We start from the raw sequence: 17,047 nt of genomic DNA on the forward strand, positions 1-17,047 counted from the left end.
ACTATCAGATTTGCTATACCTCAGCATGACATTTCACCTTTAACACCTTGATGTTTATTTGCACCAAGGAAAGCCCTCAGCTCTTTGAAATGGTCATTAACATGCTTCCTGGGAGAGCAGCACAAATTCACACTTAGGCAGTAGCCCAGAAGTCCCTCCATCCAGCTGCAAATCCCTCTGCCTTTCAGCACTGAAGTAACAAACCATCCCTTTGTCTTTGGAAAAAATCATAGCCCCAGGTCAGCGAGAGCCCACAGGTGGATATTAATTCTGTTTATATGCTGCTGTGAGCTTGTAAAGAAGCAATTCACAATAATCAACATTTTGAAGCTCAGCGTCTGGACTGAAGGATGTAAGCCATTCCTTTCAAAAAGCAGAGGAACTAATTAGCAAAAGGTTTCTCTAATAAAAATATAATTTGATCTCCTGCTTCTATCTGCACTGCAAAAAGCAGGTATTACAGAACAGTTACAGACCCATGGAAATAAGTCCATTTTCTCCCCAAACAAGCAAACATACCAAGCGTGTTGGTTTGATATTCATCCATTAGACATCATCTTGCAGCATCCATCTCTACCATTCCCTTCCAGCATCTACACAGTCCCACTGACAGAGTTTTGGGTTAATTTCAGCTTTTCAGAATAAACAATAACTGATGACTGTGTCAATCCTACACCCTCTCAACACAAGACAAGTCCCCAAAGTCCTTCCAGGCAATGACAGCTAAAATCTGTCTCCTCTGAGTTTTAATTTTCCCCAGCTATATCACACTTCCTAGTCCTAGCACTCCTCTAGCATTTTCTCACTTGATTTTTTGTTGTTGTTGTTGACAGCATTAATGGAAAATCCCAGAACTTCTTTGCTAAATGAACAAAAGCCTCCATAACTAGCAAAGTTTTACTTCTTATAAGTAAACCAGCCACCAATGAAAAGGACTTTAAAAAGCTTTACAGCGTGCCTGTGTAAAATCACTGAGTTAAAGCATGACACTAATCCTGTTTGGTCTTTTTTTTTAATCTCTCATGGCAAAATTCCTTTGAAGTCTGCTTTTGAGATGAATGAGATGAAAACAGCCAGCTGAGGCAATTAAGGAAGTATATTCTCACACATAAGTCCAGACCTTCTTAACCTCAATCTTTACCTTCCCATTAAGGAAAAAAAAAAAACCCAAGAAACATTAAAAATACTCAACAACTTGTGTATTTTCCCCCTGTTTAAAAACCAGACAGAGGGACTGTAACAAGAAGTGCTCAGGCCCAACACCATGTCTTGAAAACCCCCATGGACAACAGGAACAACAGGAAAAGACAACTAGGAGGGAAGTTCAGCTTAAAAGTACCTTACAGTGACTTTCACACATTGCCTGTGGCTGTCTCTCCTCCCTCCCCAGACACATCCACACACAAATATGAGCTAAACACCAACCCAAGATGAAATGTTTGGAGAGATCCCTTTACTGAAAGCCAATTTGCTGTGGTCTGCAAAGCACCACGACTGCAAGATAAAAAGCATAACTTCATGCTACAGAATGTCAGATAAACACTAATTAACAGCGTCCTACCAGTGGCATTTCATTTGCCCAGTGGGCAGCATTACCAGTTCATAGATCTCCTCCTCTGGCTTTGGTACATAGAACTGGAGCTGGTTGTCCACGAGGAATTTCAGGCGCAGGTAGTGAGCAGAGTAATCCAGCTGGTGTGTCTGCAAGAGACAGAGAGGCTTATGAGAGAAAAGCAGTGTTCACCTCATCTCTGACACTCACAGCAACCAAAACACCCCAGCACTGCCTTCCACCAGGATCTCCTGGCCTGAAACCTGAACAAAACCTGGATCTCCTGCTCTCCCCCAGGAACAAGCATCCACAGTGAGCAGCCTCCTTGGCTCTGCTGACCTGGCATTCTGCTCCCTCCCAAGCTATTCCAGGAATAAGTTCATGCTACAGCAGCAGAAGCCTCAGAGCATGCCTTTGGATAAAATGATACTCAAAAAATGTTCTGCTAACAGAGCAAAATATGGCAGGAAAGGTGTTTTCTGTTTGGTTTGGGTTTTTTTTAGCATCTTCATAATTTAGCATGTAAATACAAAGTGGTAAATTTTAAGCAAAACACCAAAAAAATCTATCTGTCCTCTAAACTCAAACCAGCTCAGCATACACTGGCTTTGTAAGGCTAGAAAAAGCCAGGAGTTGCATCCTGGATTGCAGCCCTGTGGAAACAGGTCACACCATTTTAATGAATTAGTTATAATTAGCTGAGGATACAGCATTTGGTCTGGGAGATGTTAACGACCTTTTCTCAGCATGATTAATAAGGTTGATTTAAGCAGAGGTTAATGCAGTGTGTAATCAAAACACATTAGGAGTATGATAAACACAAAGGATATCATCCAGAAGTTACTTTCAAAGTTCCTAAACTAAATCTAATGAGAAGCCCCAAAGTGATTCACAGATACAGGAGGTAAATTCTCCTCACTGTCCCTTCTGAAATCCCATTATTAAAGGCTTTTATACCTCAGCCTTTTCATTTTACACCAGCAAATTACCAAGGTTTCCCAGGCTGTGCTGAAAACAATGGCTTATCTGAAAAATCATGCAAGAACATCATTATTGCCTGTTTGTCCTGTTTCTTGAAGCCTGGCTTTTCCAGTTCCAGCCAGGATACAGCAGCAATGAGGTGATGAGCAATGTGCACTGAGGGACCTGTGGCAGACATCCTACCCTGACCCTCCAGGGAACACACAGAGAACAGGCAATGCTCTGGAAAGTCTGGATTAGCCCAGGGGTAAAAAAGCTACCAGTAATAAGAAAGAAAACTTAAACAGATCTATTGCTGCACTCTGCACAGTGTTCTGTTCAGATATGTCCAATCCAAAGATCAAATTATTCCTGTATGAAATGGAGTATCTGAAATGGAACAACCTCTGTAATACAGATAAATTCCTAGTTAATTAAATAATGACTTTGAAATCTATCACAGGCCGAAAGAAAAACACCTGAATGTAGGAGATCCTTGATCCCTCATTTTACTTTTTTCTGTTTTTGGAAAGCTTTTCTCACTGATTACTGCTGTTTTCAGTAGTTTTATCTCTTACAGACAAACACCCCAGAAACTGAAGTGAAGCAGAATTGGCTCTAAAGGTTCAGAAATGACACAGAGCAGTCCTGGGTTACTCTCTGGCCAGCTTACATTACTGTCCCTAGACACGAAAGTGTCAGTGCCAGCTGTGTGTCCAGCTCCACACCACTGCCCAAAGCCCACCCCATCCACAGCCCCTCCAACATCCTCCCCTTGAGGAGCAGACCCAAGGGATGCTTTCCAGCCCACCCCAGGCAGGCAGAAATCACCACCTGGGATGAATTTATCCGGTTTGGGGACTCCAGGCAGAGCATCAGCTCAAGATAAAACTCGGTGAAACATTCGTATTTAGAGCCACTCATTTCTTCCAAGAAACCCCATCAGCCCAAGTGGATGCCATCAATCCAGTACCCTGCAGTCCCATCCAGGTCAGGGATGAGAGCCATGGCCACACTGCAGCCCAGGAGACACCCCCTTTAGTTAATTACCATCCTACAGCTGCCCCAAGGCTTTGTCTACCTCCAAATCTGACATTGGTTAGAGTGTTTCAAAGAGGGCCATGATTTTCTACTGGAGTGAAAGGAAAAGGTCCCCTGAATATGGACACAGACAGTCTGCCCTAAAAGCCAAACCATTAACCCACTTTTCTGTTGCTGGGAGCTGCATCCATATGTGGGGAGGTGGGAGCAGAAACAGGGCAGCTTTAATGATATGAATATCCTTTCGAGACCACCCAAAATACCTTTCAGCCGTCCAAATCAGCTTCTTGGTTTATTTATTTCTCTCCTAATAACTCTGGCTATGTCTGGACTAAATTAAGCAGCTAACCCCATTTAAGGCACAACCCGACAGCTTAACCGAGGTGCTCTGGAAGAAGAATTTACAGCCAGGGTGAGATCAGATTCCAGAGGCTCCCAGTGCCACAGCAGGCTGGCACACAACCCCAGCTGTTCAGCCAGCCTGGCTGCTCTCCAGCCAAGGAGAGGGCCTGGCATGTTCTCCCAGCTTGCTGGGGGAGACCTTCATGGCAGCACCACAGAAACACAGCAGCCATCCCACAGCATCGCTCCTGTGTGGCCCCAGCTTCTCCAGCAGGAAAGAATCAGCCCAAAAGCAAAGTAATCCCTCAGAGCATCAGGCTTAAGAACTTCTCAGAGGCTTCGAGCACAAACCCTGAGACCCTGGGGGAATCTGCTTCTTGGTCCATGTGCAGCTCCCTTTGAAAAATGCAAATTGTGAGGGGGAAAAACCTTTCTTACCTCACTTTTTATTTAGTCAAAAGACTAAGGGCCATGTAGTCATCTATGCTTGATTTTTGGTGTTCTTAGCTCCACACTGGCTCTGCCTAAATCCATGTACAGAGTGTGATTTCCTCCTCCATTTTAAGACACACTATTATGCAAATGTTAGTAATGCATATACATTCGTTCACACTGAGCAGTGTTACCACAGAATCACAGGATGGTTAAGGTTGGAAGGGACCAGCTATTACCTGTCAGCCACAGAAAGCAATTTGATGCATATACACTGACTTTTCCTGCCTTCCAAGTATGTTGCTAGTTACATCTTAGGAGAAATCTTTGAGAAACCACTTTAAAAATGCTTTAAACACTCCTCCCACCAATCCTGCATTATAAAAGTGTCACAAAGCATCCTCCAAAGCCTAACTTGCTGTACAATAACAAGCAGCAATGTTAGCATAAGAACACATTTTCCACAATGACTTCGCTGCACTTAATGTTCTCCAACAGAAGAATCAAGCTCAGTTTAACAGCACAGATTTAACCATATCTACAAACATGAGGAGGTTTATATGAAATGTAGAGCTTGAAATGTTTACTGTACCAGAACTTGACTGGTTCTCAGATGGCAGATGGCAAACTGATGTGAAATGATGTGGATCAGATATTAAAGGGGGGAAAATGAGCTGAATGCAAGAGACAGAAGAAAGAGATTGATTATTAAATGCTACAGAATAGAAGGCATCCCGAGAGTGATTTTCAGGCTGAAAACTCTTACAGAAAGGAAAGAAACAGGTAAGAGCTCTTGAAGAAACACTCACCAATCTCCCCTTCTCCTTAAACACCCCCACCCAGTGCAGCAAACACACAGTGAGAGACCAGACCCTCAGCAGGCACCTGCTGCAACCACAGAGCTATGCCAGCTCACTCCGGCCGAGGGTTTGATCCACTGAGTTAACCACTCTTACCCAAAGGAAAACATAAATCCTAAAAAGAAATCATTACTAATAATGTGTCATCCAGCTTCCCTGTTATGTCTCTCTCCAAAAATGTCATCTTTTGCTGAACACAAAGCAGAGCTTTCATGAGCTGCAGCACACCTGGCAGAGAGACGAGCACACATACAATTACTGGAAACAAACGCCTTTCTCTCACCTTGCCTCTCTTCGGAAGCACATGCAACACGTTCTAAAAGTCCCCAAACTTAAGCTCTCAATAGTAATAAATGTTTTCTTTTCTCCTGCTGTTGTTGATGTACAAAGCAGACTCACTTTTCAGAGCAGCATGTGACAGGAGTCGGGTCTCGCTGGCTTAGAAAACACACATTATGTAGCTGCCAGATCTGAAAGCCTGTATTTAATTTGTCAAACTTTCCAACTCATTAGAGATATAACTCTTTTCAATGACCCAATGTCTCTGATACTTCATCTGGCAAAGAAATCCAGGTGGTTTTTCTTCCCCCCACAGAAAGGTAAAAGTTTTCTCCTGTCCCCTCGTGCCACCCACACGCTGGCACAGGAGGCTGCAGTGATTTCCCAGCTGCCCCAAGGCACATTTACCTTGCAGATCATTTCCAGCACGTCCCTGGAGGTGTCCCCAGGCCGGATGACTGTCAGGGCAGGCTGGTTGTTGGGCAGGCAGAACCACGAAGGGGTGAAGTACTCGTGGACCCAAATATCACAGTCGGGGTTGTGCTGGTGGACACTGCTCAGGGCCACTTCTTTCTCCCTCTAAACAGACAAAATCCATCATGACTATCCCAGCCCAGCACAACTCCCTTCTCATCAGTAACTGGTGCATTATGTGCTATAGCACACATTATGTGCCATCTCCCTCTTAGAGAGAAGGTATTTTGTTCCTAAGCCCAGGTTGAAGGCTTGTCTGAACAGGAACCTGCAGTTTTCCCTGAGCAGGATAGAGTGTGCCTTCCCTTGCCACCCACACAGCTACACTGCTGCAGTGTGCTTCTCCTGGGATTTCACCCTATGGCTACTGGGAATGCAACAAAAAATAGTAGGGATAAAAGCAGATTTAAATGTAAAACTGAAATGCACAGTGTTTCTGAGCAGACCAATGCCAGCAAAACTGTTGTAGGTACTGCACCTCCAACGCTTAGAGATGGCAAAATAGCAAATCTTAGCATTTATTCTGAATTTACTGTCTGCAAACGTGGGGGAAGGAGGCAGCTGGAGAGCTGGGGTTTTACCTTGCCATCCGGGACTGTGTCATCAAAGATCCCTTCCAGAGATTTCTTTACTGAATCGACTCCTTCTCCAAACACCTGAGGAACAACAGAGGGAATCTGCTTTAAAACATGAATGAGACTCCCCGTGTGCAGCACCTGCCAAGGGCAGAACAGTCTGTCTGACATCCAGCACGGAAATCAAACTGAGAAATACAAACATGCATATCCAAACACGCTGCTTGGAGAAATTTTTCACTGTTCACTGGGGAAATTGTTCACTGTAGAAATTTGGGATGGGGAAAGCCTTCTTTATGGTTGGTAAGTCCCATCCAGCAGTCCCTCAAACCTCTTTTTGTCATCCGAAAAGAAATGACACAGGAACAAGGAGGTGTTTTCAGCAGAGAGAGGATCTCAAACACCAGGGCAGCTCATTCCAAGTGCTGTTCCTTAAATACAGGGAAGTTCTATCCTGTGCCCACCACCCCCAGTTCCTCTCCAGGACCACTCCTCCTGAGCACAGGTGTGGCTTCACTGACACACCACTCTCTCTCCAGACCTGGCCCCACCACAAAGGTTTGCAAGGCAAAACTGGGGGAGCTCTCCAACATTCCCTCTGGCAGATGCACTGGAGAAAAGGAAAATACCAGCTTGATGGAAGTGCAGGGAAGGTGAAAGACAAGCTGGTGATAGGGTGGTGCAGCAAGATTAGAGGCCACTTCTGCTTGGAGGTCTGTCCTGACTTCCTTGCTGCAGCTGGACTAATTTTATCTCTTTGTGCTTGGTTTCCCCACCTGTAAAATGTGGGAAATGAGCACTTTCCCACCTCTGCCAGTGCTGAGAAATCAGAAGGGCTCTGCTTCTGGCTGGCTTTGTAATGACCCAGCTGCCAAAATGTACTCAGCAAACATTCAGGCACAAGCCAGCGTAACCCTTCTGTAATGAAGTAGGAGCTGGTAACCCAGCACGAGCCAGAGAGCCAAAGTCAACAGGATTCCCTGCAGGAGGAATGACCAAACAGGAATATGTGCAGGATCCACCCCAAATCAGCACAGGACTGCATCAGATGGCCAAGCAGGGCTGATGCTGCAGCAGAAACCAATAATGAAAACTGAAAAGTTCAGTTTTATAGCTCCACATCAGCACAGCTCTAGGATCCAGTTGCTGGGTTTGTTAATTACTCCATGGCTAAAATGAAGCAGGATGGGAAAATGTCTTTGCCCTTTAGGGATTTACAGCTGGGTGCTTCCAATGGCAGCACCTTACACATGCAAGGGGAATGTGTTCAGGCACTGCATTTAGACATTTTGCTACTTTCTCAAAACCTCCCACTTGTTACAACTCTCTCCACAATGACTTTCCTTGAAGCTGGAGCAGAATCCCTTTCCATGCCTGTGCTGTGAAGGAGCAAGGGGGGCAGCAGTGGGGGAGGCAGCATGAAGAATGCAATTATCCCCAGTGAGAGGGCAAACAAAAGGGGGAACTCAGGGGGAAGTGAAAGCAGGTTTGAAGGCACAGCACAGGCACGATCCCAGCTTAGGACAAGGGATTTGGGGCAAGTAAATACAAAGCAACAGGGATGCTGCAACACCGGCACAAGGACTTGGGAATGTGCTCGAGGAGCTGCATTCCAGCCAAACCCTGGGCTTTTGCTCAGCCTCTAAATATCAGGTGAACTTTTATTGTCTCGCTGCAAACAAGCTGAACAATTCCACAGCATTCATTCTGTGCTGAACAAAACAAAACAAACACCCACTGCTGCTTCAACAGACAGCACAAGAAATCACAGGGCACACAGCGTGTGTCCTTAGCCCTTCTCCCCACAGTAAGTGAGAGAAGAGGAAGAAAAGCAGAGCCTACATTTCCTGCAATTAGGTGAGGTATGGCTCTCAAAAAGTGAAAGCTGTAATTAGGGATGTTTGGAAAGAATAACAGGGAAGCATCTTCCTACCACACTGAAACACGTTTTCTAGAGAAAGATCTGGGCAGTGACTCAGTGGAAATAGCACAACTTTAGCATTTTTATAAATCAGAAGCAAAACAGGGAGTGTCCCAACTAAATGCAAAGCTTCTTGTCCCCTTAGGAAGTTTTCACCAAACTCAGCTACACTTAAAGCATTGTATGAACTCATAATTTTAAATTAAAAATAACCAAACAAGTCTGAACTGGGGGCTTTTTCCCTCTCAAAGTTGTATCTGTTTTACACTGCTGCTTTATTGCTCCCGAGATTAGGGAAGGCACCTTCAGGAAAAGCAGAAGCAGCAGAAATGCAACGACAGAATTCAGCGACAGAAAGGGCAAATTCCAAACCTTTAACAGGAGCTGCTGTGCACTGATCTGCAGCTCCAGTCCTGGATTTTTGAAGAGCATGAGGAATGAGATGACTCTATGCCAGTGACTCTGTGCATGAGCTCCATTCTGCCTGCTGACAAACCAACCTTGCAAATAACAACACCCCAAACTTCCCAGTGCTTACCTGGTTAATGCTTGGCCTCCCTTGCTTTTTCTTCGAGGTAGTATCCAGCCCCCAAAGAGAGGAAAACCTGCTCCTCCGCTTGCTGGCAGATCTGGACATGGCCTGTGTCCTTCTCCTCACTCCCGACTCCCCCGTGCGAGCTGCCACCTGTCAATGCCACATGGCTTCACAATCAGAGGCTGCAGCAGCACACAAACCCCACCAAGCTCTGGAGTTTGAGGGGGAAAAAGGCAAATCCTATGGCAACAAAGGGTAATCACTAGAGGGGCAGTGGGGATGCTGCCAGGCCACTGCCTTCTCACTGCAAATTAACTCACTCCTCCCAGTGTCAAACGTCAAATATTGAAATGGGCAGTGCATACCACCCCCCATCATTTTTTGGCATTAATTTATTTTAAAGCAGCCTAATCATTACAGAGCAAAGCCTCAGCACCAGTGAAGGGTTTGGGGGTTTTTTTCTTTTTTTTTTTCCTTTTCCTAGCAAGGTTTGAAAGCTGGGCATGTGAAACCTGAGATTTCCAAACTTATCTGTTGCTTCCCAAAAACCTGGTCTTCCTCTTTGCTCTTTCCTGTGGAAACACTCTGGGCATCCTGGTGCTGACTCAGAACTGCAGCAAGGCAAGGCAGATAAAAGCTTGCTGGGAGGTCATGGCACTGAAACCTGCACTTCCTTAAAGATAAGTGACATCTGAAGGAGTGAGCAACACACAGGAAGGGAAAAAGGGAGCTGAAATGACCCTTCCCATCAGAGCAGTGTCAACTGCTCTGCAAAATGGCCCAAGGTGACAAAAGAGTTTTGCCTTTACTGAGCCCAACAATCTGGGGACAGTTTCCCAAGTGAGGAAGCTCTGGAGCAATCAGTGGGACATTACTCAGAGCTGATGTGTTCAGCTGAAGTCAGAGCAGATTTCCCACATGGAGGTGGCCTGAGGAGAGGCAGCTCCTCTCCTGCCAAAAGGGAGTGGTAGGGAATGGCAGGTATGAATGAGAGGCAAGGCACAGCCAGCCAGCCAGACAGGCAGACCCACCCTGCCAACTGCACTTCCTGAAGCACCTTTGTGCTGCATTCCCACAGCCCAAACCAGCAAAATGGCACTGTCACACATTTGGCAGCCCCAGCAGGAGGGAATGGCCACATCCCCAAGTGATGCCCCAGCTACCAAGGAATTGGGTGTTTGGATGCAGCACATCCAAAACTCAAGTCAGGATGGACAGAAGGCTGGCTGGTGCACCCAGGGAAGTGTGTGAGGAATGGGGGCTCTCCTTGGGAAACGTGGGGAAATCAAGGGAAAGGAGAACTTGAGCACCACAGCACCATCTCCATTTCCACAGCCTGGACTTGTGAGACGTTCTGTAGCTGTACCTGGGATATTTTCACAGAGCCACCTGGGGTGACCCAAGTTATCCTTGGACAAATGTACTGAGGAACATCTTCAGGAGACTCAAGTCATGGAATCACAGAACGGCCTAGGTTGGAAGGGACTTCAAAGCTCATTCAGTGCCACCCCTGCCACAGCAGGGCACTTCCCACTATCCTAGGCTGCTCCAAGCCCTATTGTCCAACCTGGCCTTGGACACTCCCAGAGATGGGGCAGCCACAGCTTCTCTGGGCAAATTCCCTTCCTGAAACTTGAGTCAGGTTTCCCAACGTGATGCTGCATTTCCCCACCTTCCTGGGGGCAAAGGAGGACACGAGAGTTTGCTGCGAGGAGAAGAAAACACGTGTCTCTTCCAACACAACATTTTCAAAACATATTTTTTTCCCTTGGCTCTCCAGAGACACCAGCATGAAGAGGCAGACTGTTTTTCAGGCTAACGCTCAGTGCTTTGCTTGATGCAAAAAAAAAAAAAAGCATAAATGCAAATTACAGCCCGCCACTTAAAAAATATAATAAATCCACCAGCAATTAGCAGGATGATGACGCTAATCTTTTCATATAAGAAAGAATAAAAACGCCCCTGACTGAATTACAGCTCTGCATTCAATTGAAGGGTACAGCTGACATCTACAAGACAACAGTGAAGCTCAGCTATTTCTGTGAACCTCCAGGAGTCCAAGGTGAAACTACAAGAACTTGATTTCAACTCATTAAAAACCCACCACTTTGCTTAACATTCCCCTGTACTTTTAAGAGCTGGGTCATTCCAGCATTTAAATTTAAACAACCATTATTTGCCACACTGCAGGTAGCACAGAAGAACATTTCCCCTCCTCCCTCGTGAAGCATCAGGTGTTGATGCCCAGAGAGCAGATATTGGAATACTGGTCAGCAGGGAAGGTCGCTGAGCATGGGAAGGTTCCACTCACCAGGGCATGGAAGGAGGACACGGAGAAGATGCCCAGGCGGCCCATGGCGACCTTGGTGGGGCGGCTGGCGAAGGCCAGCAGGCGCTTGGGGTTGGGCAGCTCCCCTCCCTGCAGGCTGGCCAGGTAACAGCGGTAGCGGAACAGATCCATCTGGAACTGCTCCAGGTTCTGCTCCCACACGAAGATCTGCGGCGGCCGAGGTTCGGGAGCAAGGGGAGAGAAGGGGAGAGAAGAAGAGTAAATACCTTGGTAAATGCTTTGAAAAAATTCTGCTCTTCCCAGTAACACACCTTTTCACCAATGCTGATCTCACACAGGAAACCCTGATTCCCACATCCCCCTGCCCGCCCAACCCCCTAAAAGATACGAATAGTAAGAGTTTTCATTAGATGGAAAACAACTTTTTCTACATCCATGGCAGAAGTCTCCTCCTGGGACAACTGCTCCTTTGATACAATGCTAATTAACAGGATTAAAATTTCATTTTTTATTTTCTTTGTATTTCCAGGATTCTCTGCTCAGCAGTCCCTTAAGAGGCTTCTTTCACGCATCAAGAGCATCTGAGAAACCAGAAGAGCAAACCCCACCAAACTCCAGGCACAGGGCAACCCAAATCAGCAGCCACAGCAGCAGCTTTGCTGTGAGCACCAACAGAGCTTGAAAAAGAGCCATACACTGGGGATAATTAATCTGATCAGTGGAAGAGTGCTGTAATCAGCCGATGGAAGGACTTATTTAAATAATTCAAATAGCTTATAGCAAACAGTTTCAAAGCATCCAGACAAACTCAGTTACATAAAGAGAGAGACTGCTCTGCCCTCTCACTGTGACTGACAGCCTTTGAGAGGAGCTCTTTAGCATCTCCCTCCTCTTTCTCCCCCATCCTCATGGATTGTAACCCCTTCCAGGGGGTACAAATCCCTTTAGCTCAGCCCCAGCCACTTGCCATGCTTTGCATTACAGGCACACTTGGCAGCCGTGGTACGAGCGCTCCAAATGAGGGAAGCAGGAGCCATATGTTCATTTCCCAAAATAAGGTGCTGCTGCAGCAGCAGGAGAGACATCTGCTCGAGGCTCTCTGCTTCTGAAACCCAGCTTGGCTGTCCACTTGAAGGCAGAAGGAGCAGGCCCAAGGGGGAGCCAGGGATGCAGCCACAAGGTCAAGGCAGGCCCTTGTGACCAACAGAAACCAGAGATGGCTTCTTCAGCCCAGCTGCCAGCAGAAGCAGCAGCCTCTGGCATGCTTAAACCAACAGCAGCAGCAGTGTTTGTCAGTGTGTGAGCAGCTGCTCCCCAAGGCATCCTGCAGCCATGGCCTGGCTGCCTCCTCACTCACTCCTGTCCAAATCTCCTGGAGGTCAGGAGAAGGCAGCCCATGCTGGACCTTAGTGGAGTACATGGTGCAACTAAGGCAAGCCAGCACAGCTCTCCTGCTCCCACCTGCTCTGGGGAACGAGCTCCTCCAAAACTCTAGAAGGCCTTAAACCCTCACTAAGGACTTATTTAATGAGTAAGAGTTTACCTGATCCAGAATGGTCTTCTTCTTCTTGGAGTCTGTCACAGAGGACAGCTGCATTTCACCCATTTTCTTCATCTTCTCATCCATGTCGATCTTCTGCTCCAGCTTTTTGATCTCTGTTTTCAGGAGTTTCACCGTGTCCTCCTTGTGGTGCTGCCGTGCCACGGCGGTGGCACAGGCTGAGTGGATCGCCGTGATCCAGTTCTCCAGCTCCGTCTGGCTGCACGTCTGAACACAGGCAGAGAAGTCAGCATCCTCTTTGAAACTGATTGCAGATTAACAGATGCAGTTCCGAGGAGTTTCCTTTCCCTTTGATCTCAAGATTCAAAGCCTTAAATCCACTTACCCCTGTTGAAGTAATAACCCCCCCATCATCCTTAAGCAGGCCATTTTTAACTTGGCACCAGCACTTGGAATTACACCTCTATCTGTGCTTTGCAGCTGCGGGGTGCTTCCCAGCAAGGCCTCAGGAATTACCTCCCTGGCTCAGTGCAGTGCTGCCACATGATTTCTAAACTCCCAGTTCCTTAAAGGCAGAGAATGTGCCAGCCCTGTGCTCTTCCCAGGATGGAGAGCTTTTCTGGCATGCAGCAGTTAAAAACAAATTAATGGCATAAAACGTGCCCATGATAAGTATGAGCAGCTTTATTATGGTGCACAAACAAACAAGCTTTCCATTTCTGAAGGTCCCAAAGCACTCTGAAGACAACCCTTTTATCATTAAAGGCAGGCTCATCCTCATTTTCATAGCTCTGGCACTGTCCCCTCCTAAGCATGGATATGGCAGCTTGGGAAAAGGGAACACTTCCCCTACCTGGAAGTGTCCAAGGCCAGGTTGGAAGGAGCTTGGAGCAACCACGGCAGGGTGTGGAACTGGATGATCTTTAAGGTCCCTTCCAGCCCAAACCACTCCACAAGACACCAGGCTGGAGCCTGGGACACCAGTACATTTTTCTGGAGCTGGACTATTCTGATTAGAGGCTTTTTTGAATCTTTCCAGATTCTTCTTTCCAGATTTTCAAAATAAAAAGTCAATCATCTTAGGCCTTTTACTAAACTCCATTCCTTTTTACAGTAGGTTATAAAACAAACTTTACAGCCAGCTCAGGGTTGCAGAGGACTTTGTGTAAGTGTCAGCCTGTAGCAATAATCACACTGCTATTTGGCTCCTGGCTGGAAAAGTAGCAAGGTGCCAAACCACCTTGTTCTAATTAAACTTTCTGATGATGCCTGATCTATTAATAGACAGCCCAGCATGACTTCTCCATTTGCTGGAGAAGTTGAGGAAGGTCATCCTTACTGAGGTCACAACCAACAGCTAAGGATGAAGCCAAGGAGAGATTCCCAGAGAAGCCCAGTGGGAATCACATATGCACAGACTGGGTTTCAGACTGATGCTCCCCAAACTTTTGTGCTACTGAAGCAAGTAGGACACACGTGTCCCAGAATGACACCACTTTCCCCACTCCAGCTAGAAGCCCTAAGCAGAAATAGGATCTCCTCCAGAGGGACTATCTCCTACTTCCCAATCTCCTTGCCTTCAGCTGGCACTGTACACAGGATGTGGCTGAACTGGTCAGGCTCCCTGCTCAGGCAGCACCATTAACAAGCCCTCATTCTACTGCTGAAGACACTCTGAATCCCCTTTGCTGAGGAATGTCTGCTGGAAATACGGGAATTATTTGCCAGAATGGGAGACACTTTGTCCACAGTCAGATGGTGAAACCTCATGCCCTGCAGAGAAGAGAGCAGTGCTGGACTTGGAATAAGATGGTGTGTTTTGATAATTCCTAGCAAAATTCTAACAGCATTTTTTACCATACTAAATTTAAAAGTATTATCTGTAGACCATTAGATTCATTTTTCTTTTTGGTTTCCTGGGTATTGGGAGGGAAAAAGGGATCTGGAGTGGATTTTAGGAGCTGAAGATGAGCAGGGGATGGGAATTACTCCCTTTCTCAAGGGAAAGGACCACACAAACAAGCTGCAGACACCTGACACACAACTACATGGTGTCACAAGTTGCTGGGAGCTCCTGGCAAACACATGATGTGTGCCAGGCAGGGCTGGGTTTGTGTGGGCACAGCCAGAGCTGCCTGAGTCGTGTGGGAGGGATGGGATGTCTCTGGGTGCAGTGCCGTGGAGAGGCTTGTTACAAGATGTCCAGGATCTGTGGGCATCACAAACAGCCCTATTTTTCTGTTCCCCAGGACAGAAATAGTCTCCTGCAGGGCTGTGGTCTCTCCTTGCTAACCTGCTACTATAGCTCTGTGCTGTGTGTGGGGCAAGGGCAGCAAAGCCTCTGCAAAGCCCTGTCTCTTACAAGTCACTGAGAGTGGCACAGCACACTTAAGCCCAGCTGGATGTCCTGTGTGGTGACTGGCTTGGTCTGTGTGTTCTAAGCATGCTGCCCAACCAGTTCTCACTGTAACGCAAGAGCATTTCTTCACTCTTTGCTCCAGCCATCTACACAAAGAGGGTCTGGTCAGTTAATCAAACAGCAGATTTGACACTGATCATGTCCAAATCATGTCCTTCCTCTAGTGCTGCCAGAGGAAAACCCCAAACCTACCAGAGTCAGCAGGATTTTTCCATTGATCTCAGCCAGAGCTATGATGTTCTCCTTGATGTGAGACAGAAAAAAACTTTGTAAAAACTAACCTGGAAGAGGAAAGCATCCCCGAGGGAGTTGCTGAGGCAGAAGACAAAGTCCTTCTTGGGGTGCTCAGGCACGGCTTGCACGATGCTGTTCTCCACCCAGACAGCGTGTTTGGGGATGCTGTTGTGGTCAATGCCAGACCTGCCATCCGTCTCGTAGAAGAACAATGTGCACCCTGCAAGAGACAACGAGCAGCACATTCAAATGCCCTGCAGCTCCTCAGCACCGAGACTGAGCCTATAAATAAAGCCTTACAGGGATCTCCCTGAGTTTTGTTCTCCCCAGGATTGCCAAACCAGAAAGTCACGGGCAGTAAAACACAGACCCAGATGAGAAACATGGTAAGAAGTCACAAATTTGGGGTCATCCATGGCCACCCCATCCCAGGGAAAACTCAGGCGTGAGATCCTGAGTCCCCTGAGGGTGAGAAGCAGCTGTGAGCCAGCCCTGGGAGCAGACAGGCCCCCAGGCATGGCCCAGCCTCAGCCTCTGCAGCTGCTGCCACAGTCCCTGCAAGGCAAAGATCAAGCCATTTAATTATTAGATGCAGACAGTAACTGGAATTAAAATGGGCTGGGATGATCTGTGCTTGCTGAAAGACTGACGGACAAAAAAATTTAGCTGGGGACAGCAAACAAACTGCTCGATGTTACAAAATTATCTTTACAATCCTCCGGGGGAAGGGGAAAAAAAGTATAGAGCAAGCGTGCAATTTGGGAGATTCTGAAAAAGAAAAGGATCTCCTCCTCTCCCACCTTCCCACACTATCTCCAGCTGTTTATAAGCTGGCACACAGTTGCTGTGTCACTGGAAAGGGATGCCCTGGTACCCAGGCTCTCAGAAAACTATTTGCAGCCAAAGACAGCTGTTCACTTCAAAGCCTTGGGTAAACACTGCCAGTATCAAGGCACAGCAATGTAAGGAGTTAACACTCCACTTGAGTCAAAGCACTTCAAAACAACATCCCTTCCCGGCTCATCCTTCCCCTTTTTCCTCCCAGATGGCCCTTTGTTTGCCCGCTCCTCACAGCAAGACCTTCCTGCCACAGGGCTCCCTCCCAGGAGATTAGGGCTGCCCCTCACCTCCCTCTCTCCTCTCCCATTTCCCCAGCTCTCCAGCCCCCACAAGGGATAGCTGGCTCCTAACTTTGCTGTTGGTTTTAGAATAGCACTGCAAATTAAAAATAAACAAGTGCTCTAAGAAAAGCTCTCAGTGGGGAGGACAGAGTTTGACCACACTGAGCTTTCTGGGTGACCCTACTAGAGCAGGAAACACAGCTCTGCCTCTGCTGGCTCTAGCCACAGCAGAGGAGAGGGAGGCCAGGCCCAAAACTGTGGCTTCCTGTTTCACTGCTGCTGAAGCACATGAAGATGAGTTTATGAGCACGTGCCTAGCAGGAACTGCAGCAATCCAGGGAGAAGAGGATCTGTGTCCTGGGCAGCTGTGGAAGGAAGCAGAGTGGCCAGGTGATGAGGGCTGCCCATCACGGGGAGGGTGACACAGTCAAAGCCAACGTCACCCAAGCCACATGCCAGCCTCCATGGCCAACCCATGGCTTCCTGTCCACATAACACCACAACTGTGCTG

The 17,047-nt window shown here is 47.2% G+C and overlaps 1 protein-coding gene across 8 annotated transcripts in view; it reads right to left on the reverse strand.

Moving 5' to 3' along the window:
* The window catches only part of TIAM1 (TIAM Rac1 associated GEF 1), a 150,018-nt gene that overhangs the window by 34,340 nt on the left and 98,631 nt on the right, over positions 1–17,047 (reverse strand). For all 8 annotated transcript variants that reach the window (XM_085077689.1, XM_085077674.1, XM_085077683.1 and 5 more), the window contains 7 exons: positions 15,463–15,635; positions 12,805–13,029; positions 11,283–11,468; positions 8,975–9,121; positions 6,522–6,596; positions 5,875–6,045; positions 1,597–1,701 (listed from right to left, as the gene is read on the reverse strand). In XM_085077689.1, the coding sequence (XP_084933815.1) occupies positions 1,597–1,701; positions 5,875–6,045; positions 6,522–6,596; positions 8,975–9,121; positions 11,283–11,468; positions 12,805–13,029; positions 15,463–15,635 (1,082 nt within the window). The remainder of the gene's footprint in view (positions 1–1,596; positions 1,702–5,874; positions 6,046–6,521; positions 6,597–8,974; positions 9,122–11,282; positions 11,469–12,804; positions 13,030–15,462; positions 15,636–17,047) is intronic.

The sequence above is a fragment of the Lichenostomus cassidix genome, chromosome 1, assembly GCF_008360975.1.
Source record: "Lichenostomus cassidix isolate B80296 chromosome 1, HeHo_3.0, whole genome shotgun sequence".
In the NCBI taxonomy this organism is placed as follows: domain Eukaryota; kingdom Metazoa; phylum Chordata; class Aves; order Passeriformes; family Meliphagidae; genus Lichenostomus; species Lichenostomus cassidix.